At 51.8% G+C, this 25302-nt stretch overlaps 1 protein-coding gene across 5 annotated transcripts in view; it reads left to right on the top strand.

The window, feature by feature from the left end:
* Positions 1-25302, top strand: part of IL16 (interleukin 16) — a 128599-nt gene that overhangs the window by 87152 nt on the left and 16145 nt on the right. For 4 of the 5 annotated variants that reach the window (XM_062206335.1, XM_062206338.1, XM_062206337.1 and 1 more), the window contains 9 exons: positions 3855-3997; positions 5965-6075; positions 8171-8285; positions 12909-12982; positions 13706-13925; positions 15100-15217; positions 15830-15962; positions 19992-20091; positions 22583-23070. In XM_062206335.1, coding sequence (XP_062062319.1) covers positions 3855-3997; positions 5965-6075; positions 8171-8285; positions 12909-12982; positions 13706-13925; positions 15100-15217; positions 15830-15962; positions 19992-20091; positions 22583-23070 — 1502 coding nt within the window. The remainder of the gene's footprint in view (positions 1-3854; positions 3998-5964; positions 6076-8170; positions 8286-12908; positions 12983-13705; positions 13926-15099; positions 15218-15829; positions 15963-19991; positions 20092-22582; positions 23071-25302) is intronic. The other variant, XM_062206336.1, reaches the window with a different exon arrangement.

Below are 25302 nucleotides of genomic sequence, written 5' to 3'. Positions count from 1 at the left end.
GGAGAGTGAACCAGTGAATGGAAGACCTTTCTCTCTGTCTCTCCCTCTCTCAGACTGTAATTCTCTTTCTCAAATAACTATGCTTTTAAAAAAAAGTAAAAGAAGAAAAAAATATAATTGACACTTTCCATGAACTTTTTGAAGCTCCCTGGTATTCAGAATTGTCATTTGTTTGTCTTCTGCCTCTTGCTAAATGGGACGTGTGTGTGTGTGTGTGTGTGTGTAATCTTTGCAGTGATTTGAAAGATGTATTCAATGTTTATTTTCACTTCTGGTTTCCTTTAACTCAGCTAACTAAAAATCAGGCTTAGTCAATTAACTAATACATTACATGTTCCAGATTGTCCCCTTTATGAAAGATGAGCCACTTAGGGAATGTTATTCAACTCTGGTCCCTCTTCTTAATGTTTCTTCCATCTCATAATTCAATTTAATCTTGGCTATTACATAATCATCAAACATTATTTTGTTCCTCTTTCAAAAATCATGTTGGCCTTTGCACGGGATTTTTAGCCATATTTTCAGTTAACACACTCGGTGCTGTAGGATTAACTGGCTTCATCCTCCCCCAGCAGGGAGGATCACCTTGATGGGGGAGGCGGAGCCACCAGTGATTGTCAGGGAGAGCGGGTCTGGGGGCACCTGGAGCTCTGCACACTGACTGTGTCCTGACTCTGGCCCCTGTCCTGGGCCTCTGCAGATTTGCACCTGTGGTGGGACCAGGAGCCGCCAGCAGCCTATGGGTGACCTGGGTCGGGGAGTATGTGGGGCTGCCTGTGGCCGAGCTCCATGCCCTGAGTGCTCCTTGCCCTGAGCTTGCTCTGTGAACCACAGCCAGCTGGCAGCCTCTTGACTCCTTACTTCCTCCTCCAGACCCCAACAGAGCCCTGGCACACTGCTTCCCATCATGGCTGCCCTGCACTGCTGTGGGCAGAGAAGGGGGACCCTGGGACCCCGGATCCTCTTGTGCGCTGCCTGCAACCCCTCTGAGCATCCACGTCCTCTCTGATAAAGTGAGGAGTGAACTCCAGCAGCCCCCAACCCCCTCAACCAGAGGACCAAGCATGAGCCGGCTGGCTCCCCCCAGGAGCCTCTGTCCATCTGTCGGGAGGCACAGCCTTCTTGTAAGTCACCCTGCAATTCTAAGAGGCACAGGGGATTGAGAGCCAGCCTCCAACTTCTCTTCCCAACCCCACTCCGTGACCCTCTGCCCTCTCTTCCCCGCATGTGCCTGTACCTTCCTCTTCCTGTGAGTCTGCCCGGGAGCAGTGGGTCCGTGTAAGTCATGCAGGGCCTCCTACTGCCAGCCAAGAGAGCTCCCGTCCCTACCTCACCCCGTCCTTTTCCTCGGCCCCCTGTGGAGCCTCCCAGGGATGCTGGTCCTTGCCTATTTTCTTCTCAACCTACCCTGGCCAGGGCCTTTCTCTCTTGAGCTTATACCCTAAGTTTAAGTCATTCCCATCCTGAAAATAAAAGCAAACCAAAAGGACCTGCATTGTGGGTGTAGGGAGTTAAGCTACCACCTGCAGTGCCACCATCCCATATAGGTGCTCGTTCTAGTCTCAGCTGCTCCACTTCCAATCCAGCTCCCTGTTAATGCGCCTGGAAAATAGCCCAAGAACTTGGGCCCCTGCCACCCACGTGGGAGTCCTGGATGGAGTTCCTGGCTCCTGGGTTCAGCTGGTTGTGGCCATCTGGGGAGTGAACCAGCGGAAGGAAGACCCCTTTCTCTCTCTCTCTGTGTCACTCTACCTTTTAAATAAATAAATCTTTAAACAAAAAGCAGGGCCAATGCTATGACATTGCAGCTTAAGCCTCTATCATGTGGGGTACCAGCATCCTATATGGGCACTGGTTTGAGTCCCAGCTTCTCCACTTCTGATCTAGCTCCCTGCTAATACTCCTGAGAAAACAGTGGAAGATGGCCCACGTGCTTGGGTCCTCATGCCTATGTGGGAGAATAAGCTCCTGGCTCTTGGCTTTGGATCGGCCCAGCTCCAGCTGTTGCAGCCATTTGGGGAGTGAACCATCAGATGGAAGATTCTCTCTCTCTGCCTCTGCCTCTTTGTAACTCTGCCTTTCAAGTAATTAAATCTTTTTTTAAAAAAGATTTTATTTATTTCCTTGAGAGATAGAGTTATAGACAGAGAGAGGGAGAGATGCAGAGAGAGCACTTGGGCCATCGTCCCCCCTGCTTTCCCAGGCCATGGGCAGAGAGCTAGAGGGGAAGAGGAGCAGCTGGGACATAAACCAGCACCCACACTGGATGCTGGCGCTGCAGGCACAGGCTTGGCCCACTATATCACTGTGACGGCGCCACTGAATCTTAAAAAAAAAATCAAAGCAAACTGAAAACTCTGCTCCATCCTGTGTTCCTTCTGAACTGCGGCCAACCTCACTTTTCCTCTGGAAAAATCCTGTGCCCTCACCCAGCTCAGGAATGCTAGGGCAACCAGATCCCTTTCCAGCTTGATCCATGGTCCCCAGGTGGCTCTTGAACATTTGAAATGTGGCCCAGGCAAATGGAGAGCCCTACAAGTAGGCAGAAGACGCAGCAGTGCAGAAACAATCCAGAAACAGGAGGTAGATCTCATTGGTGGCAACTGAGGGATCATTTGTGTGTTGAAAGGACAATAGTTTAGATACACAAGGGGTCTTTGAGAAGTTCATGAACAATGGGTACTAGGAAAAAACTATGCATGAAGTATTTTTGCACTTGAATAAACTTACCTTTGAGATTTTTTTTTATTGAAAGGCAGAGTGACAGAGAGAAGGAGAGCCAGAAAGAGAGAAAGAAGGAGAGAACTTCCGTCCACTGGTTCATTCCCCCAAATGACCTTGGTGGCCAGGAATGGGCCAGGCTGAAGCCAGGAGCTCCATCTGGGTCTCCCACATGGGTGCAGGGGCCCAGCTACTTGGGCCATCTTCCACTGCTTTCCCAGTTGCATTAGCAGGGAGCTGGATCAGAAGCGGAGCAGCCAGGACTCCAATGTGCACTCTGATACCTGATGCTGGTCATGCATGTGGCAGCCTAGCCCACTGTGCCATAATGCTGGCTCCCAAATGAACTTATCTTTAATTCAGTTTCTCCACTAAGTTTTTAAAGTACCCTTGTATTAAGCTGGAAAAAAAATCGTCTCATCTGTTTCTCTTTCCTTTTCTGAAAATGCAGCGAGTAGAAAAGTCTCAATGACACTTGTGGCTAGCGTGTGACAGGTTGGACGTGCTGCTCTAGACAGCTGTCAGACAGATCAGATCATCCCTGAAAGTGCCTCCAGCTGCTGTGATGGTGGAGGCGAGCCCCGGGCTGGGTGGAAGAAAAAACTCTGGGTTCCCACAAAGAAAAAGCCAATTTCTTTGCATTTCCTTTAGATCTCCAAAGAATTGAGAGTTGTGTGTTTGTGTGTGGGGTGTGTATGTGTGTTGCGTGTGAACCCAGGTGCAGAAGAGGCCCCTTCCTCCCCATCCACACACAGTCTCCTCCTGTGCACCCTCCATGTGGCACCTATCCTGGAGCCCTTTGTGCTGTCCTCGTGTTCACTGTAGTGAAACTCCCTTGCAGCCGGCATTCAATGGGACGTGGTGTCCTGTGAGAACTAGGCACCCTGCTCAACCTTTTGGACACACAGCCACCTCTTACTGAGCCTGCAGCACAGCTGGTGTGGATGGAGAGAGAGGATAACCTGTCCACGCCCCTCTGTGGCCACTTCTGCCTGCTTGGGCAGTGGGTGCTTCGTGCCCACCCTGGCACCAGGCTCACGCAGGGGCAGTAGCCTGGGGCGGATCTCGGTTTCCCCTGAGCTTTGTGTTTTGAGAGCCCCGGTAATTTCTTCCTGTTCTTCCTCTCGGTTTAGGTGTTAATCCCTACTGCACTGGAGACATTGATTTTCCCATGACCAAGAAATGTGCAGCGTCAGCAGACCGGCAGCCTTATTCTCTGTGTAGTAACAGGAAGTCCCTCTCGCAGCAACTGGACTGTCCAGCAGCAAAGGCCACGGTAAGAAAGAAGGGAAGAAAGGGGAAGACTCCTCCTTGTCTTGCTAACCCATGTAGCTGGACAGTGGGTCTGGCCACCACGTTAGGAACAGGCAGCTATCGAGCGCCCCCTTGTGCCGGTCACTTGCAACTGTAGCCACTTACAGGCTCTAGGGCTGAGAACTTCGGAAAGTTTATGGCAAAATGAAGTCAAAAGTGAAGTCTGCTCTTTATTGAAAAGACAAAACGAAACACAGGAAATCCGTGGGTATTTTTCCCAATACATATTTGCCATGAACTTCTTGAAGAGCCCCTACTTGTAGAGATGAAGCCAGTGGGGCTCGGACAAGTCAAGGAATCCATGTGAGCTCACGCTGCTGGTAAGGAACAGGCGAGGACTGGGAGCGGATCTTAGTGTCTCCAGAGCTTGTGTTCCAGCCCCTGTGGCGCAGTGACCAGCATTGCCTCCCTGTCTCCAACCAGCTTAGAAAAGGGTGTGTCGCCAGGCCTGTCCTACAGGGGGAAAACTGAGGCTTGGCAAGGTGAGTGACCATCTGAGCTCGTGCACCTTAAAACCTAAGGGTGAATCCGCCACCGGCAACACCCACATCCATTTCGGTGCCGATTGAGTCCTGGCTGCTCCACTTCCCATCCAGCTCCCTGCTAATGGCCCGGAAAAGCAAGAGAAGGTGGCACAAGTACCTGGGCCCTGCCACCCAGGTGGGAGACCCAGATGGAGCTGCTGGCTCCTGGCTTCAGACTGGCACTTCCCAGACTGTTGCAGCCATTTAGGGAGTGAGCCAGTGGGTGGAAGATCCCCCAAAGCCCCCTATCTCTCTTCTCTCTTTCCCTTTCGGTCCCTAACTCTGCCTTTCATATACATACATAGATATTCAAAGACAAGAACGTAAGGCACTAGAATTTGGATCAAACCCTATGGAGCTCCTCAGACCACACCCTTCCCCCTACCTGGCATCAGCTTACAGGCTTGGAGCCAAGCAGATACAAAGCAGAGGGTCCCTTTGTCGCGTCACCCCACCTGCCATTGACACCCCCTCCCATGGTTTCTTTCCAAATGCCTCAGGCAGCCATTTGTCACCACACAGCGCCCTCTGTCTGTAACATCCCACTTAGCAACCCCCGCAGCCTGCAAATGCCTTCTTGACACTCCCTTTGCCCGATGCTCTTCTGATCCCTGAAGCTGTGCAGCCCTCACATTTATCCAGATGCCCCGCGGGAGGCTTCTGACCCTCCCTTACGTGGCTGACCCAACCCAAGATCGCTTACGCCAGTGTCATATCCCCCCCGGCAATCGAGAGCTCTCCAAGCATGGGCTCCCCGTTCACTGTTGTTTGATGTGCCACCTGGTACATGGAGGATGCTCAGCACAGTTCTGTTCTCTCTTCCTGTCCCCACCTTAGTCACTGTGCGTGTTATTTGCAAACTGGGCATGAGGTTTCCCAATGTCATAAACAGATGGCTTCTGCAGTGACACCCTGAGCCGAGAGCTTGCCCAATCCTGGCTTTTCTGTATATCAGGGCCCGTGGCAGAGCACAGGGGAACACGGTAGCATCTTCAGCCAGCACTGGGCAGCTAGGGTTTGGAGTGGCGGGGGTGGCTGGCCTCCTGAACACAGCTTGCAGAGGGCACGGTTGGCAGCTCGCTTCCTAGCCTTGGCTTTCGCCTTTGACTAGGGGGACTCATCCTGGGAGCAGCATGGCCTGTGACGTCACTTTGATGAGCCCTGGTGTGTTTTGTGCTGCTGGCCAGTGGAAAGATCGAGGCCAGCCAAGCTGGCTCCAGGTCCACCAACTCCACTGCTCCTCACCCGCATCCTACCAACCGCGTGCTGGTCTGGACGCTGCAGAGCCCTGGAAGAGAGGGGCTCTGGCTGTCTCCGTGACCGGCTGGGCTTTCCTCCTTCTGGGGGAGCCATGAGCTGTTCCCCTGCTTCGCTCAGCTGTCGCCACCCTGGCTGTTTTTTGCAGGGCACGTCACGACCAACGCGATCACTGAGCACAGCCCAGCTCGTGCAGCCGTCCGGGGGTCTCCAGGCTTCGGTCATCTCCAACGTTGTGCTGATGAAGGGCCAGGCGAAGGTAAGAAAACACCATAGCCCACACGAGGACCCGGAACGACATCATTATGTCGGGGGAAGGGTAGAGAGCCACTGATGGATGGAAGCAAATGCAAGCGAGCGCGGTCTTGCGATTCAGAACCCGCTGAGTCTCGAGCGACACTGATTCTACGAAGCAGACCAGGTAACACTTTTCGAACAGAGGTGCCTACTGCACACCGACTGCCTTTTGAAGCTCGTTCCTTCATTCATTCCCAGTGTGCAGTTTTCCAGAGCTTACTGTTACCTGACACGTAAATCAAAACCATTGATGCAAGTTTCCGAGTCCTGGTTTCACCTCCACCATTCAGCTGTTGGCATAAGACAGCATGGACCCAAATATCAAATTTTTTAAAATATGGATCTGGCCTTGTGGCATAGCAGGTTAAGCTGCCGCTTGCAATGCTTGCATCCCATATTGGTGCTGGTCCATGTTCTGGCTGCTCCACTTCCAATCCAGCTCCCTGCTGATGGTCTGGGAAAATCAACAGAGGATGGCCCAAGTGTTTGGGCTCCTGCCACCCAGGTGGGAGAGACCCAGATAAAGCTCCTGGTTCCTGGCTTCAGCCTGGCTCAAAACTGGTTGTTGCAGCCATCTGGAGAATGAGCCAGTGGATAGAAGCGCTCCTCCTGTGTGGGGTTGACATTCAAATGAAAATAACTGAGACAGACACAGCAAGTTGTCCGAGTAGCCTAAGCCATCCAGGTGCAGACATAAGGAAAGGCTGGATTCTCTAACCCACCTGCTATAACCTCAGTGGTGCGAGGAACAGCTCTCATTACTACCTAGTGCCTTTCCAGAGGAGAAGCATCCAACCACACACCTGCTCTCCTGTTCCTTCTCTCTCCTGGGAGTGCAGCAGGGAGGGAAAAAGAGAACACGGATGCGGGAGTGGCCGGGATGCAGGTCACTCTGATCGCAAGGGAGTCGCTAACTCTCCCGACAGTCCTCACTTTCTGATTTCCAAATCACAACGCTTTTGCCCCTTGAATTTAGGAAGAAGCACTTGAAAACAAAACAAAATGCTGACGTTCAGATTTTTTGCACTGCGCAAGAGAGACTAACATGGGAAAGAGCAGCCAAACTCATGCAAGGATGACCCAGTGTGGTTCAAATTCTCCCGGTGTGTGTGAAATGGACATTCAGTAACCACTGGTGGTGGGGGACGGGGAGAGCGTAGGATGAGTAGGAGACCTGGAGCCCAGGAACGAGGAGGCCTCCCCCCATCCACCTGATGTGCCTGTGCACCCAAGACCTGGTTATTAACAGGGGCACCCGGTGGGGGTGAGGTTGGGGTTGAGTTCAGGAGGGAGCATCAGAACCAGAAGCATCAGCAGGTGTCTGAGGTCAAGTCAAAGTCGAATCACACAGTCCAAGCAGCTTCCAGATCCCAGGCACCGTGCTACGGTGTCTGCATGGGGAACAGAAGCCCTGCTGTGGTCTCCTTTTATAGAGCTGGGGCACTTGGTCAGCAGACAGCTGACCCAACGTGGTGATCCCAGCCTGCCTGGGCCCTGAGCCCTGTTCTTAACCACTATGCCACCCTGCCTCTCCAGGATGGGTGAGAAGTAGCGTCTGGAGGGCTTATTTCAGGAAGGGGCTGGTGGCCCGAGGAGGAGCCCTGGGGCCGCTGCTCGCCCACGCCCTGCCTAAGCTGGTGCTACTCCTGCTGACCATTCATCCCTCCCATCTGGCACACAGGTCACGTTCACGGGGCTCAGAGCTGGTCACCTGGCCCCAGTGCTGATACAGTGGCAGCCCTCACTTGAAGTGGGTGGGGGGGAGTCTGTTCTGGCTCCTACCTCCTACCTGGCACACTTGCAAGATGGGACCTGCCCAGAGGCAGGAGGCAATTTCCAGAATCATCAATTGGAGGGAAAGAGCCAGGGCACTCATCTCCAGCCAGCCTCCTCCCAACCTCCAGACTACACGGCCCAGGCTGGCTTTTGTGTCACTGCTCTCCCAATCCTCCGTCCGGCCCGGAGACCCACAGCACAAGAGTCACTTCTCTCCTCCCCAATTGCTTCGTTCCGGGCTGGGACAGCCTCACTCCTACCTGCTCCTCTTCCTTCCCCAGGGTCTGGGCTTCAGCATCGTTGGGGGGCAGGACAGCATCTATGGCCCCATTGGGATTTACGTCAAAACCATCTTCGCTGGAGGAGCAGCTGCCGCTGACGGACGGTTACAAGAAGGTTGGTTTCATAGCTCTTTCCAGACCACGGTAGGGAAGTCAAATGCAAGATCTAGCACGGTTAGACCAGAGCCGGGGTGCACAGTGTCATCTGGGGCTTTCAGAAGACGGCTTGCTGGGACCTGGGGCTTGGATGTAGACTCTGGAGCCTGCCAATGTTCGGAAAGTAGCTGAAGTTATGGAGTGCGTGGAGACAGGAAGCAGAGAGGGGCCAGGCTGGCTGCTGGGGGCACCAGCTGAATTAAGAGGCAGGGGAGCCCAGGAGAGCAGGGGAGAGAGGTGGGCTCAGAATCCAGAGTGTGCTGTCTGCTGGCTTCCTGTCTTTCGCATTTAGACATGGGTAGGGTAGGGCTTAAGACCCCGAGGAAGGAGAGCAGTTGTGTTTTGTTTTATGCCCCGGATGCCAAACTGCTCCCAAGTCAAGCTTCATTATTTTTCTTGGGTACTTGTCCCAAGTATTAGTGATATAATAAACACAAGACACTTTAATGATACATATGATATGATATAATATAATTTAATGATATTACAAACACAAGACACTCGGCTCCTTCCTAATTCTAGCCTCCAATCACGGGCCCAATGGCATCTCGTAGCTTGGAAAGCAAAGCTTCCACTCTTGAGTTCTTGGGGGGATGCATGGGCTGCAACAGAAGTTTGGTGCATGGGCTCAGGCCATTGATGTCTCAGATCTGTTCCCCTTCCAAAGAATGATTTATTTGGCGAAACTCAGGACAGTCAACTTCCACCAGACGTAGCCAAATAAGGAAGAGACACAAGTTTGTGGGAAGTGCCTATCACGAAGAAATGTTGCATAGATTTTAAAATGCTTTGGCACCAAAATAAACTTACCTTTGAATTGCATTTTCCACAAACCATTGAGTCCTTGTGTATTCTGAAGGGCACGAGGCTGGGCTGAGTTCTCCGTGAGGATGGATGCTCTATCAAGTGGAAGTTCAGCCCTTTGTGCACTGAAGAACGGACATTCTGAAATGTTTTCTTTATCTGGCTTTTCTTGAGCACACACTTGATTCTAATTTGATGATTCTCTGAACATGTCCATTTTCACTCCCAGACTTCCAGTTTCACAAGTACAAGGGCTGGGTCCTTTCAGTTCTCAGTTTGGTCCCAGCGACCCACTGGCATGAGCAGGTTCCAGTGCACCCCCACCCCCACCCCGCCCTGCCCCAACCTGCTATTTCCAGCACACACACACACACACAGGTTGGGTAAAAGAGGACATCCAAACCCAAAAAAGAAATGTACATGCCCAGCCGCCAGAAAACACAGAAACGAAATCTAAGTGTGACAAATTCAGGAGGCCTGGAACTGCTGACTGTTCGTAGACCCACGGGGACAGGCGCTAGGATACAAGTGCCACCTAGGGACAGGGGACAGGGGACAGGGTTTGGGTCCACATGAGGCCCTGAGAAACTGCATGAAGCCTTGATAGCAGAGGAGCAGCCCCTCGTGGAAGGCTAACGGGCCACTAACAAGGAAACAACTTTGCCCATCGCTCCTGATGCAAGTGAATCCCAAGGCCCGCCTCGCGTACGAGCGTGCAGGCCACCTTTGTAGTCCTTGTAGGGCACACAGATCCCCAAGCTTGGAGGTGGATGCAGAAGCTAGTCCCGACCCCTGAAATTCTTGGGGTGACTTGGGGAGGAAACAGAAACAAATGGCAGTGACCTAAGTCTTAGGGGAATCCTACAGCAGAATAGAGTATGCTGAAAAATAATTTCACAATAAGAAACAAACGTTGGGGCCAGCGTTGTGGTACAGCAGGTTAAGCAGCCACCTGAGATGCCGGCATCCCATATGGGCACTGGTTTGAGTCCCGGCTGCTCCACTTCCGATCCAGCTCTCTGCTAATGTACCTGGAGCAGTGAAAGATGAAGATGACCCAAGTACTCGGGCCCCTGAACCCCACTGGGAGACCTGGAAGAAGCTCCGGGCTTCAGCCTGGCCCAGCCCTGGCCATTGCAGCCATCTGGGGAATGAACCAGCAGATAGAAGACCTCTCTCTATCTCTTCTTTCTCTCTCTCTCTCTCTCTCTCTCTCTTTCTCTCTGTTTGTCTATCTCTATCTGTAAACTCTGCCTTTCAAATACATAAATATTTTTTAAAAAAGAATCAAATACTGTATCAGGGAATATGTACTAGTAAAGTAGATAAACAAAAACAGCAGGAAAGAGTATTGACCCTCAAAACCTAAGGTAAAACAACAACATAGGAGAGATCATATAATTTCTATGCTTAAATTTGTTTTTGAAAATATAATAAAGGGCCAACACTGTGGTGCAGTGGGTTAAAACCTCAGCCTGCAGCACCGGCCTACCGTATGGGCACTGGTTCGAGTCCTGCCTGCTCCTCTTCCAATCCAGCTCTCTGCTATAGCCTGAGAAAGCAGTGGAGGATGACCCAAGTCCTTGGGCACCTGTACCCATGTGGGAGACTTGGAGGAAGCTCCTGGCTCCTGGCTTTGGATCAGCTCAGATCTGGTCATCGAGGTTATTTGGGGAGTAGACCAATGGAATGGAAGACCTCTCTCTCTCTCTCTCTCTCTGGCTCTACTTCTCTCTGTAACTCTGTTTTTCAAATAAATAAAATAAATCGTTAAAAAGAATTTATAATAAGTAACATAAGCTATAAGGAAAGAACACAATGAAAGCACTAGGTGGGTTTGAAAAAAATAACTTCTGAAAATAAAAAAATCAGTTAAATTTAAAAAATTTCAATTAAAAAATCAAATTGAGGTCAGCACTGTGTAGTAGCAGGTGAGGCCACTGCCTGCAGTGCCGACATCCCATGTGGGTGCCAGTTCGAGTCCCAGCTGCTCCACTTCTGATCCAGCTCTCTGCTATGGCCTGGGAAAGCAGTAGAAGATGGCCCAAGTCCTTGGGCCCCTACACCCATGTGGGAGACCTGGAAGAAGCTCCTGGCTCCTGGCTTCAGATTAGCCCAGCTCCATTAGTTACAGTCATTTGGGGGGTGGATAGAACCAGTGGATAGGAAGTTAATCTCTCTCTCTCCCCCTCCATCTCCCTCTCTCTCTGCCTTTCAAATAAATAAATAAATTTAATTTTAAAAACTCAACAATGTGCTAAACAGCAGATTAGATGCAGCTGTAAGGAGAATCAGTGAAGTAGAAATTATCCAGCAGTGCACACAGAAACAGAGAAGAAAAAAATTATCATTAAAGGATCATGGCGAGTACGTTGGAAAGGTCTGAAATGTCTAATGGAAATTTGAGAGAATCTAGTGAGAGGAGAAAGGTGGTAGACAACAGAGATTGTGGCTCAGAATCCTTCCATCCTGGCACATCACAGCGAGACTGCAGAATATCAGAATCACAGAGAAAAAAAAAAATGGAGGCAACAAGAGAAAAAGGATGGATTATCTACAATGGAATATAATCCCAATGGAGAAGCCACTGTGAAAATACTGCTCACAGCCAGCGCCGCAGCTCACTAGGCTAATCCTCCGCCTGCGGCGCCACCACACCGGGTTCTAGTCCCGGTCGGGGCGCCGGATTCTGTCCCAATTGCTCCTCTTCCAGTCCAGCTCTCTGCTGTGGCCCAGGAGGGCAGTGGAGGATGGCCCAAGTGCTTGGGCCCTGCACCTGCATGGGAGACCAGGAGAAGCACCTGGCTCCTGGCTTCGGATCGGTGCAGCACGCCGGCTACAGCAGCCATTGAGGGGTGAACCAACGGAAGGAAGACCTTTCTCTCTGCCTCTCTCTCTCACTGTCCACTCTGCCTGTCAAAAAAAAAAAGAAAAAAGAAAGAAAGAAAATACTGCTCGCATATGAGTTGCCCAGCACACGCTGAATACACAGTAGATGCTCCCTGTGTATATTCCAGATTGAGTGGGGGAGAATGGGGCTTTCATCCACACAAGAATGTGTTTCTGGTGTAGTGTTTGTGAAGAAAGGACTTGGAGCCCAAGAACCTGCACCGTGACCCTCTTTGCCATATCATTTGGGACTTCTCCACGTTCAGCTTCCTTCATATCTGTAAAACGAGGCCTGCATCGCATCCTAGGAGGATCACATGAGCCCCATCCAGGACCGCAGTGTAGACTTCCCCAGAACTGGCTCTGGGGAGGTATCGTCTGACAGGACCCAGTCCTGCTCTCCAGGGAGTGACTTCCGCAGGTCACTGATTATCAGCCTTGATGACGAGCGCTGTGACAGTCGTAGGTACCGGGTTCCAGGAGCACACAAAGCAGCTAAGGGAAGCCTGGCCTGGAAGATTAAGAAGGAGCAGGCAAAGAGGGTAGGAGAGTAGACACTGGGCTGCAGAGACCACTGTGGAAGGTGCAGGTCGCATTGCATCAGGAAATGATACTCGATGAGACCCCAGGTTAGGGGCCGGGGTAGGAGGCAGGGGGCATGGAGGTGAAGCAAGGAGAGGGGCAGGAACCAGGTGAGGCCAGGCCTTGATTTCATCCTGGAAGGTAGGAGGTGCCGGAGGAGGCCACCGTGTCTGCCCTGCCTGCTTCCCGGGTGGCCAGTGTGAACCCCCCACATCTGTGCAGGGGGGAAGAGTAGAGTCCAAGGTTACGATGATGTCCCTCGATTGGGCACCGCTCTTCTTAGCCACAACTTCCTGTCTCTCAACAGGTGATGAAATTCTGGAACTCAACGGGGAGTCCATGGCTGGGCTAACGCACCAGGATGCCTTGCAGAAGTTCAAGGTGAGTGTTTCTTATCAGCATCGCCCAATCTCCGGGGCCTTCAGGCTCAGCAACCACGCCCCCAGCGTCATCTTCCTGTGCCCAAACCTGTGAATTCAAAAGCATGGAACCCTGTCCATGGGAAAGCTGGCTGATGTTGACTTTGGAACAGTGTTAGACCTGTACTCAGACAATAACAGTGCAGGGGCCGGCATTTTGGCGCAACACGTTAAGCTGCCGTCTGTGAAACCAGCATCCAACATGAGCCACCCTTGAAGTTCTGGCTGCAACGACCAGGGCTGGGTCAGGCAGAAGCCAGGATGCAGGAACTCCATCCTGGTCTCGCACATGGATAGCAGGGACCTAAGTACTTGGGCCATCTTCCGCTGCCTTCCCTGGTGCATTAGCGGGGAGCTGGATCAGAAGTGGAGCACCAGGGACTTGGACTGGCACTCAGATGTGGGGTACCCATATCACAACTGGTGGCTTAACCCATTAAGCCCCAACACCTGCTCCTCCATGAGTGCTCTAAAGACCTTTCCTATACATGGGCTTCAAAATGTTTTGTACCAAAACAGACTGAGGTTTTAATTCCATTTCCCGCCAAGTTTCCAGAGTACTCTTGTATATATGATAGGTCTAAAATATGTCATATATTTGAATATACATTCATTCATTCTCTCTCTTTCCCTCTCCCCCTCCCTCCCTCTCTCTCTCTCTCCCCCTCCCCCACTTGCCTTCCAGCAAGCCAAAAAGGGGCTCCTCACCCTCACCGTGAGGACCCGCCTGACGGTGCCGCCTGCGCTGTGCAGCCAGCTCTCCCCACCGCTGAGCCGCTCCCTGAGCTCCAGCACCTGTGTGGCCAAGGACAGCAGTGGCTTCGCCCTGGACAGCCCCGCGTCCCCTGGCAGCAGCACCATCAAACCCAACTACAGAATCATGGTGGAGGTGTCTCTGAAGAAAGGTCTCACTGTGGGCGGGGTCTCCTGGGCAGGGCAGGGCAGGGCAGGGCATTGTCATTTATTTGCTGGTTATTTTATTATTATTATATTATATTATATATTATTATATTATTATTATTTGTTGGGCTGGGCTGGGCCTGGCTGGGCAGTGAAGCCCTGTCCTGTTTGTTTATTATAGAAGTTTATAGAAGCGCAGGATAGCCCATTCACACCCAGCCAGCATAGTCAAGATGCAGTCCAGGTCTCCCATGTGGTGGCAGGAGCCTAAGTATTTGAGCTATCACCAGCTGCCTCCCAAGTGGCATATTGGTCAGGAAGCTGGAATGGGGAATGGAGTTGGGATTTGAACCCAGGCTCTCCGATATGGGATGTGGGTAGCGTCATTTTTTTTTCAAAGATTTATTTACTTATTTGAAAGTCAGAGTTACAGAGTGGCAGAGGCAGAGAGAGAGAGAGGTCTTCCATCTGATGGTTCACTCCACAAATTGCTGCAATGGCAGGCACTGTGCTGATCTGAAGCCAGGAGCCAAGAGCTTCTTCCAGGTCTCCCACATGGGTGCAGGGGCCTAAGCACTTGGGCCATCCTCTGCTGCTTTCCCAGGCCATAGCAGAGAGCTGGGTCGGAAGAGGAGCACCCGGGACTTGAACCAGCACCCATATGGGATGCTGGCACTGCAGGTGCCCACTTTACCCACTATGCCACAGCGCTGGCCCTGTGGATAGTGTCTTAACAGTTCTGCAAATGCCTGCCACTATTTTCATGTGTTGGATCTCTGCATTCCATCCCTCACCAACTCTCCCTTCCACATGTGCTCTGCACACACACACATCTCACTCCATCTTCACCGGCAGCACGGGTCCAGCCACCACGGTCTTGCTCAACAAGGTCCTCTGACCTCGTCTCCTTATTCCTGTTGCTGGCCGTGCACAGCAGCCAGCTGTGTCACTTCCTTTCCCCCTTGACCTCACCACCCTTTGTCTTCCTTTGGATGCTGTTCTGACCCTAAGCAGTGCCTGCACACCGTGGATGCTCCGTGAATGTGGGTGGAGTGAAAGCTCAGAGATAACAGGGACCCTGGGGCATTGACTGGTCCCCGACAGGGTCCGCTGAACTAGTGCGCCCCCGGGGAAGCTGGATAACTGGTCTCTCACCCTCCACCCCGTCCTGCTTTGCAGAGGCTGGCGTCGGCCTGGGCATCGGCCTGTGCAGCGTCCCGTACTTCCAGTGCATCTCGGGCATTTTCGTGCACACACTGTCACCAGGCTCTGTGGCGCATCTGGACGGACGGCTCCGGTAGGTCCTCACTCCTGTTTTGGAGTAGACCCCGATTTGGAGGCAGGGAAGGGAGACCTTGGGGAGTCAGGAGATGGGCCTGCAGAGGAGATGCTAAGAGGGATCCTGGCATGGCCCCGAGCCTTGTTTTTCAAACTCTGGTCCCTCGCCACAATGCCCACCCTTCTCCTTATTTCCTGTTGTTCCTTCACTACCTTTGAGTATGTCCTGTCTCATCTGTCCTCCTAACCATTCTAGCTATTATCTACAAGGACACCAAGGCCCCCAAAGAGGGGACAACCACGGTGCGTTTGCTCAAGGTTAAATCGGTCAAATTGATGCAGCCACGTGCCCCTGTTTTGACTGGGTGCAGCTGAGTGGGAAAAGGAGGGTTTCCAAACAACCTTTGGCTCATGTGAGCCAGCTACGGGTGTGATACACCTGCCACTGCCTGGTCACGCAGTGAGAAAAGCAGTTCTTGAGGCTGCTGTGTTCTGAGTTTAGGTCAAGGTGGTAGGCAGCTCCACTTACTGATGTTTTAGATCTCAGCAGCCCAGCCAGGGGTAGCCCAAGAGCGACCCTCCGAGGCCGCAGGGATCGGCTCTCTGACGGCTTCCTGCTGTGCCCTGGCAGGTGTGGCGATGAGATCGTGGAGATCAACGACACCCCTGTGCACTGCCTGACTCTCAATGAGGTCTACGCCATCCTGAGCCACTGCAGTCCCGGTCCAGTCCCCATCATTGTCAGCCGACATCCAGACCCCCAGGTAACACCTCCCGGCTTACTCTGTCCGTCCACGCTCACTCTCTCTGTGCCAAAATTGGAAGAAGAAATGGATGAAGACAGAGGCTTTTCTGGGTTTGGGCCTGAATTCCCAAGAGCCCGTTCCCAGTCTCTATGGCAACAGATGTCGGCAGCAGAGAGTTATCACCTCATTCCTAGACGTCATAGGCAGCTGGCATTGGCTTACGGGAACTCTTTGCAACTGAGCTCTATGTTCCGGGGCAAGGAAGCAGAGATCCAGGATCCCAGCTAGTAGGTGCTATTTGGAGCTCTGTGCTGAGAATCTGGAAACTGGCAAGTGCATGGACCTGCCTTCTAGAAGCTTCTGGCTTCCATAAAGAGATTGACATAGAACTGAATGGAATACAGAGAGGCGAGACTAAGGGGACTCGGGAATACAAGCAGGGAAGGGGTTATAAAGCGAGACAACGAGAGTGCTACAAAAAGTTTATGGGAAAAAACTAAGTTTTCGGTTGCAAAAAATTTTAATCTATTTTCTTTTTTAAACTATTATTTAATTTTTAAGATTTACTTATTTATTTGAAGGAGAGAGAGGAGAGAGAGAGAGAGAGAGAGAGAGGTCTTCCCCTTGCTGGTTCATTCCTCAAATGGCTGCAGCAGCACTGGGGCCAGACAGGCTACAACCAGGAGCCTGGGACTCCCTCCAGGGCTCCCACATGGGTCTCAGTGGCCCAAGCACTTGGAGAATCTTCTGCTGCTTTCTCAGGTGCAGTAGCAGGGAGCTGGATTGGAAGTGGAGCATCTGGGACTTGAACTGGTGCTCGTATGGGATGCAGTGTCACTAACCCACTACACCACAACGCCGGCCCCCCTGATACACATTGTCCATGAACTTTCTGAAGCACTCTCTTACCTAGATTAATTTTCTCCAGGCAAAGAATTTGAGGAAGCTCATGCCAGGCCATGGGGACCCAGCATTCCAAGGTAGACGTAGGCAGGGACGTGTCATAGAAAGAGCCAGGTGGGTCATGTGGGGCTGGGGTGTTGGGTCCCAGATGACCCTGGTGGACAGGGGAGGTTGGTGAGGCATTGAGTTGATGCTTTCGAGGGCTTCCTAGATGGAGCCAGAATTTGCATTTTGTTCTGTGTATAGTGAGAAACTATGGGAGGGCCAGAGCTGTAGATGGAACGTGTTTGTGTTTTATTTCTCTTAACCTTGGATTGCCCTGCGGAGGACAGAGTGGACTGGGTGGAGTGTGGAGTTGGTAAGAGGAAGGAAACAGATGGTGGAGGCCTGAACTGCACAGGGTGAAGGGAGGAGCATGGGGCAGTTGGAGCAAGAGGAGGCAACACTTGGGTACAGACAGCGACGTCTGCTGGCTGGAAGTGAGACAGAAGCAGGTTGGAAGATGGGGTGATGGGAACAGCATGACCAGGACAGAGAACAGAAGAAGGGGAGTGGGCTTGGAAGGGCTGACAGCGACCCCAGTCCAGTGAGAGGGAATTTCCACCTGCAGATGCCCAGTACAGGGTTAGGTCTGGGGTTGGTTGAAACTGTCAGTGACATCCAGGTGGGAGTTACACCTATGAGTGGAAGCCTCGCCCAGGTGAGATCACTTTGGGGAACTTGGTGGCAGTCACCGTCATGGTTTACTTATGTAATGTTTGCCATTTAGGTGTTGTACAATCTTATGAAGACCGTGTGATTTCCACCCCCACCCCCAATTCATAGATGGAAAAACTGAGGCTTAGGAAAGAGAAGGAACTTGCTCCCTGGTGGAGCTGCTGTGGGGAGAAGCCCAGACCCAAACCCATGAGAGCAGAAGCTCTTAGCTCACTGATGCCAGACTCCCAGCAAAGACAGGACTGAGTGGGAAATGGGGAAGAGTAACACACACCTGGCGTCATGTGACTCAAACGCAGGAAGAACGGGTCCGCGTGGATTCAGCCATGCTTCTTGCTGCCTTGAGGACTGGGCAAGAGGATCAGGATAGGAGACCCATGCTGATCCCTGGCTCTAGAGAGCTTGCATGCTGGCTGGAGAGATGAGGCAGATGCGGGGAGACTCTCAGGGGCGAGGGGCCCAGACCAAGCAGCACAAGCAGGATCTGGGGCGACAGAGAGGCAAAGGCATTGCACGTGTGGGAAGCCCCGTGGGCCAGGATGGCTCAGGGGAGAGAGGAGAGAGCCCCGGGCTTACTAGCAGAATGCCCAGCTCCTATCTGGTCTGCTGGTTGCTCTTGGTGACGCCGGGCAATGTGTCTAACCTCACAGAACCCCTGCTTCTCCACTCTGAGTTGGGGGTGTGGTCTTTGCCTTACAGAACTGCTGCTGATGGCACTGCACTTGTATTGAGGGTTTACCACTTGCCAGGCAGCGTGCCCAGCACTTTATGGGATGGATTTTCTGTTTCTGTCATTGTGGTGACATACACTCAGCATAAAATTTACCCTATGATCCCGCTGAAGTGTACAGTTTCGTAGCATTAAAAAAGTCACTACTATCTCTAGGAATCTTCCCATCTTATAAAACTGAAACTCTGGATGTATTAAACAAAACTATCAGCCCTGGTAACCAGCATTCTGCTTCCTGTCTCTGATTTTGACTATTCTGCCTGCCTCACCTAAGTGAAACGCTACTAAGTTCGTCCCTTCGTGGCTGGCTTATTTTACTCAGCGAGATGTCCTCCAAATTCATTTATCTAGTAGCCTATTGTGGCCTTCTTTTTCAAGCCTAAGTCACACTCCACTGAAGGCATCCACCACACTGTGTTTATCCATTCATTGGTTGATGGAGACTTGAGTTGCTTCTAACATTTGATTGTTGCAATAATGTTGCAAGGAACATGGATACAGTTGTCTCTTTGAGATACTGATTGTAATTCTTTTGGGTTTATACCCAGAAGCGGAAGTGCGGGGTAACATGGTAATTGCATTTTTAATATTTCAAGGAACCCCATCCTGGTTTCTGTCAGAGTTGCACCATCTCATGTTCCCATCAACAGAGCAAGAGGATTCCAGTTTCTCCACATCTTTGCCAATAATTGGTTTTATTGTTTTGTTTTGTTTTATTATTTTTTATAGCAGACATCCTGATGGATATATAATGGTATCTCCCTGTCATATGGTGGTTGTGGTTTGCATTTCCTTCATGATTAATAGTGTTGAGCATCTTTTCATGTGTTTATTTTCCATTTTTACATCTTCTCCAGTGAAATGTCTATTCAAGTTGTTTGTCCACTTTTAAATAGGGTTGTTTGGTTTTTGTTGTTGAATTATAGTTCTTTCTATATTAGGAATTTACCATATTTGCAAGTATTTTCTCTCATTCCATGGGTAGAGTTTGCACTTTGTTGATTGTATGCGGTTTTTAATTTTGATGTAGATCAATGTATCTATTTTTTCTTTTTTCTATTCTTTTGGTATCAAATAATTTATTTTCAAACAATCCTCTGTTCTTAAAGGAAACAGTTTTTTCTCTTGCCATTATTTCACAGAGGAATACATTTAGGCCTAGAAGGTTAAGTAATTTGTCTACAGGTGTCCAAGTTGAAGGGGGAGGACCTGGGACTTGAACGTAAGTTGGTTTGACTCTACCACTTGATACAATTCATTATTTCTCAAAAGAGACGTTGGCCTGTGAGGCACAACACAGAAGGGGTAATGGTGATGGTGAGTGTTATGATACTGTTGACGTTAATGTTGATGATGTTGGTGATGATCATGATGATCATGAGAGCGTTGCCAACAATGGAGGAGCTCATGGAGGTGAACCCTGGAGTGCTGACTGTGCAAGAAGTGAGTTTGACAACAAGTCATGGGGAGAAGGTTGGAGAGTTGGGAGGGGCCACCTTACCAGACCTTGGACTTTGTCTAGAAGGCACCAGGGAACTATTGATGCCCAGGGTGTTCCTGGAATTGGAGCTTGTCAGCTGTCTACAGAATGGGGTGGAAAGAAAGAGAGCGGAATCCCAGTACCCAGGTACACACGATGCAGAGCTCCACGCAGGAGTTTCCACTGTGTGCTTGAAGAGGTGGCTGCTGTTTTCTAGGTGTCTGAACAGCAACTCAAGGAAGCTGTGGCTCAGGCGGTGGAGAACTTCAAGTTTGGAAAGGAGAGGCACCAGTGGAGTCTGGAAGGTACGGGCAACGGTGGGTGTGGACTTGACGTACTTCAGCCTTCTTACAAAGCCCAGAGCCAGCAATTAACTCATTACCAATTCCACAGACAGTGAGAGCAGCCATCGTAGCCAACCATGGTGCATGGGCAAGGGTCCAGGGCCCCCAGCCCACTCGCTCACTCTGGCTCACGTGTTAGCTTTGTTGGGAAAGCACACAATTTGAACAGCATCTCATTTTGACTCGTTTTAAACCTGGAAGACTTCAGCATTCCGTTTAGTTTATGACAGGTTGCCAGTCATACCACTGCCCTACAGACAATGGAATTTGCAACGCCTACTCTACAACGTTAGAAGCTTGGGAAATCAAATTAACATTCATTCGGGCATGATTCGACTAACTCGGCACATCTAAATGTTAGGCACAATTTAGAGGAAAAATGCCCTGCAGGGCTCCTTTACCCAAAGTCACAGCCCCAGGGCACAGAGGATCTGAGATAGGGACCCTGCTGCCATTGGCCAAGTCATCACGGAACAGTCATATGATGGAACAACACGCAGCCATTAGCATGGACACTGCCAAGGTGGGTAAGTGGCCTGGGAAAGCATGCATTCCAAAGGCAGAGCACACAGGTTAATCTCAACCATGTTGTGTCTGCCTCCACCAGCCCTACAGGTGTGTGAATGTTCTCAGGCGAAGTTGTAGAGAAACCCATCCAAACATGGCTCTGGTTATTTCCGGCTGAGAGGACCGCAGGTGAATTTTCACTTTCACTTCTTTTTGTGACTGAGTTTTTTTTTTTTTTAAGATTCATTTTGTATTTATGTGAAGGGCAGAATTACAGACAAAGGAGAACAGAGAGAGAGAGAGAGAGAGAGAGAGAGAGAGAGAGAGAGAGATCTTCCATCTGCTAGTTCACTACCTAGATAGCCACAATAGCCGGGACTGGGCCAGGCCTAAGCCAAGAGCCGGGAGCTTCCTCTGGGTCTCCCACATGGGTGCAGGGGCCCAAGCACTTGGGCCATCTTCTACTGCTTTTCCAGGCCACAGCAAAGAGCTGGATCAGAAATGGAGCAGCTGGGTCTTGTACCAACACCCATATGGGATGCTTAACCTGCTACAACACAACACCAGCCCTGACTGAGTTTTTTCTAAGGAGGATGCATTTATTTTATGGTTGAAAAAAGCAAGAGGATTTTTTTCCTCTAAAGAGGATTTGGGTTATGAGTTTAGCTGGCCTTGAGCGTCTCCCACAGCCTGTGGGACCCTCCTGGCTCTCCCAGCCTCTCAGAATGAACTGGAGTTCAAGGAGACCAGGACTCTTCCCACTCCCGTGAGCGGTGATTCTAGGAAAGACGCGCTTTGATCATTTACTGCTGGAGAGAAGGGGCTCTCAAGGGTTCCCTAGAGCAGGAAACTGGTGGGGTGGGAGCCAAGAACCAGGAAGAAGGGCCGGGACTGGAAGGAGAGGAGAAGGCAGGGTCCAGCCAGGACACAGTGGCCTTCTGGCCTTGCTTTGCCTTCATCTGGAAAGAAAACGTAGCCTTGCAGGATGAGGCTCAAGGGACCTGCACAGGTGCTGCCTCTCCCTGATATTAAGCTTCAAGGTTGCTGGGATTTTTAATCTCCATTTTACAGGTGTGGAAATGGAGTGTTGAGGATTCGCTTCCCCAGGAAGCCAGCTCTGAGAGGGGGTTTAGCACACAGGGTGTTTTTTGGGAGGTATTCTGGGGTCAACACCTGTGAGAAGGTGGGCAGGCTGCAGGACCGGGCAGAGGGAGGAGTAGAGCGGAGACATGCACCTGGCTGCTTTGGGTGCAGTTTTTCTGAAATTGATACATAGGGTCCCCCCCCCCAACATTTCTACAAAGTTTCTGAAGATACCCAATTTCAGAATTTTTGCACCAAAATAAGTTTATCTTTAAATTCCATTTTCCATGAACTCTTTGATTTCACACTTGGCCCCTCTCCCTGGGTCGCTAGACAAGGTGGCTGTGTATAGCTGAGGCAGTCCCCTGGGGGCGTGAGAGCCTCCGCCATCAGACTGGCATCCCACATGCACCACTGCAGCTCCGAAGGGTTGGATGGGGTGACGCAGTGAGTCAAGTCACCATTTTCAGTGCCATCACCACGTGGCAGAGTGCTGGTTCAAGTCCCAGCTGCTCTGCTTCCAACCCAGCTTCCTGCAAATGGGCTTAGGAAAGCAGTGGAAATTGGCCCAGGTGCTTGGTTCCCTGCCACTCCCATGGAAGACCTGGATGGAGTTCTGGGCTCCTGGGTTCACCCTGGCCCAGTCTCAGCTGTTGTGGACATTTGAGCAATGAATTAGCAAATGAAAGATTCCCCCCACCCTCTTTCGGTTGTACCTTTCAAATAGATAATAAAATAAAAGTGGGATGATTTTCCCAAAGGCCTGAAGTCATAGAGTTCTTAAGGGACCAAACTGCTGGCCTGCAGACCCAGAGGGGCTGCACCGGTCCCAGGGGAGGCTCAGCTGTGGACGTCTCCCTGTGCTCCTGTGCAGGTGTCAAGAGGCTGGAGAGCAGCTGGCACGGGCGGCCCACCTTGGAGAAGGAGCGGGAGAAGACCTCGGCGCCCCCGCACCGCAGGGCGCAGAAGGTCATGATCCGCTCCAGCAGCGACAGCAGCTACATGTCCGGGTCCCCGGGGGGCAGCCCCAGCAGCGGCGGCGGCGGCACAGTGCAGCAGCCCTCCGATCAAGAAGTCAGCAGGCACAGCCCCAGCCTGCGCCTGAGCCAGGAGCCAGGGGCTTCTCCCCCGGCCTCGTCCAGGCCACCCCAGGACAGCCCGCGCCTCCCTGAGAGCCCAGACGAGCACCCGCCAGTGCGGCTGAAGAAATCCTTCGAGATTTTCGTGAGGAAGCCTACGTCCTCCAAGCCCAAACCTCCACCCAGAAAATACTTCAAAAGCGACAGCGACCCTCAGAAGAGTCTGGCAGAGGCCGAGAACGCCACGAGCCTGCCTGGGCACGCCTTGCCCGCCTGCGGCCAGGTGAGAGGGTGTGTCCAGGTCACGTGTGGTCACTGTTGAGCATCCACAGTAGCATCTGTGAGGGCAGAGCCCAGGTTCCTCCTGCTACAGCTGGGAGCGCGGAATCTTAGCACTCAGGGTGGGACAGGGCTGAAGCTCGGCAGATCCCAAAGTCCAGTCCCAACTCACGGGCTTCTGGGTTCCCCATAACATTTGGGGGTGCACAGCCCTTTCCCGTGGCTCGTTCTCCACACTGCCCATGGTGGGTAAGCACCTGTGTTCCTGGAGGGTCACTCCATGGAGGAGAAGGGGTGAAGGTCTCTGCCCAGAGACCACCTGTGGTCAGCTTGGGGGGAGGGTCACATTTGTTGTCTACACAAGCCCAAGGGGTCCACAGTAGTCATCCTTTCTACTGGGGGTAGGCAGGTGTGATCGTGAGGTCTTGGCTGCTGTTTCTTCACTCTTCCTTAGGCGTGGAGCCTCTGGGGAAACCAGTGTCTCCAAGTCTAGGTTTCCTGAGCTGGGAATTGAGGCTGCATTTGGTGGCCCCCACGAAGGGCTGGTGTGGGTGGGGGTGAAACGGAAACAGTGAATTGACGTCCCAGGCACAGTCAGGTTCGTCGCTGAGGCACTTCCTACACCTGCTCCTTCTCTGCCGCCCACTGCACCCCCTGGAAGGCAGGCAGATGGAGTGACAGGTGGCGGCTCCGGCTTGAGCCGGTTTCCTGGGTAGACACCTGTGCTAAGCTCTTGCATGAAAAGTGCCTTAGCCACTCCTCACGACAACTGGGGGCAGTTGCTCAAGGTCACAGGGCTTGTGGGAGCCTGTCAACCCCCGTGCCTGCTCTTTCCCATCCTTGCCCTGGTGGCTGCTGTCACTGGCTCGGTGGGATGGGCTGTGGAAGTTTCTAGAACAATCCCTTTGGAAGGCTAGCAAAACTCAGGGAGGGTAAGCAACCCCAAGTGCTGATGTCGGAGGAGTTGGGGTGCAGGGAGGGGAGAATATTGAGAAGAGGGTGAGAGTGAAGGCGGGGAGGCGGAGCCAGGTTAATAAGAGGAAGTTGAAGGTTGTAGAGAGCGGAGGATACGGCTGGCTGGCAGCGCATTTTTTGCTGGGGGATGGGGGCTGCTCCCCCACCTCCTCCTTGAAGCAAATACTTCATTTTCCTCTGGGCTCAGTCCCCTGAGTCCAGAAGGACGGATCTGGCACAGGCAGGCCGAGAACCCAGGCTTTCTGGATGAAAGAGGAGAGCAGTTGCAAAGCAGGTGTGCCTTGGGGATGCCCCTTGCGCCTCTGGACCAAGCAGGGCCATATAAGGGCAAGAAGGAGCTGCAAGCCAGGCGGCTGTGGGAGGACGGGGGAGGCGGGGCTTGTGCAAGGAACTTCTTCACAAGCATCATCCCCTGTCGTTGGTTGGTGCCCTGCCCTGCCCATCAGAATCCATCTCCTCCTCCAGCCACTGCCCCATGCAGCACAAAGGTCACACTGTGGCCGCTCTGCTCTGCCCACGTGGCCAGCAGCTCCTTGTCCTACCCCTTCCCCCACAAAACACAGAACATAATGTACGTGTGCTGGGACCCGGGAGTCACAATGAAAGAACTATAGCATGAGAGACAGCAGGAAGCAGGTGGCTTGACATCACACTTCCTAAAATTCCCTTGACCACTCCCAGGCATTTCGCAGGGAAAACTCCTCTGAGGCTCCAGGGCGCATGTTTCCTCCCCTACCTGCTCCCTCCCTGCGGTCTTTACTCTCCAAGGTCCTAAGGACAGGCCCCAAGTCCTTCCTGCCTCCTGTGGCTCAGGGGCCTTAGCTTCCTGATCTGAGATGACCTTGGGTATTTTTTTTCTTTTTTACTTTATTGGATTGCTGAGTTGAGATGTGTTGCTTCAATGCAAGGATACATTGTATAATGTTTATGTGGATACATTGTGTGATGTGGACATGGGTATACCATGTGATGTTTACATGGATGGATACATTATGTGATGATCAAATCAGAAGAATTAGCGGAGCGAGCACCTCAGACAATCGTCCTTTCTCTGTCCTGAGAATCTTGGAAATCTCTTCTAGCTGTTTGCGCTGCATGCTCTATTGGTGTTAGCTCCCCGGAGCTTACTGTGCAAGGGGCCACCGCCACTGATTGCTCCTGCCAAGGCGCACTTTGTACCATTGGCTGGCCTCTCCTCAGCGTTTCTCCCTGTCCCGCCCCAGCCTCTGCTCATCACTGTACAACTCTCAGCCTCTAGGAG

The sequence above is a fragment of the Lepus europaeus genome, chromosome 11 (genome assembly GCF_033115175.1).
Source record: "Lepus europaeus isolate LE1 chromosome 11, mLepTim1.pri, whole genome shotgun sequence".
NCBI classification, from domain to species: domain Eukaryota; kingdom Metazoa; phylum Chordata; class Mammalia; order Lagomorpha; family Leporidae; genus Lepus; species Lepus europaeus.
The sequence above is the reverse complement of the archived record's forward strand: the minus strand, read 5'-3'. Positions and strand labels throughout refer to the sequence as shown.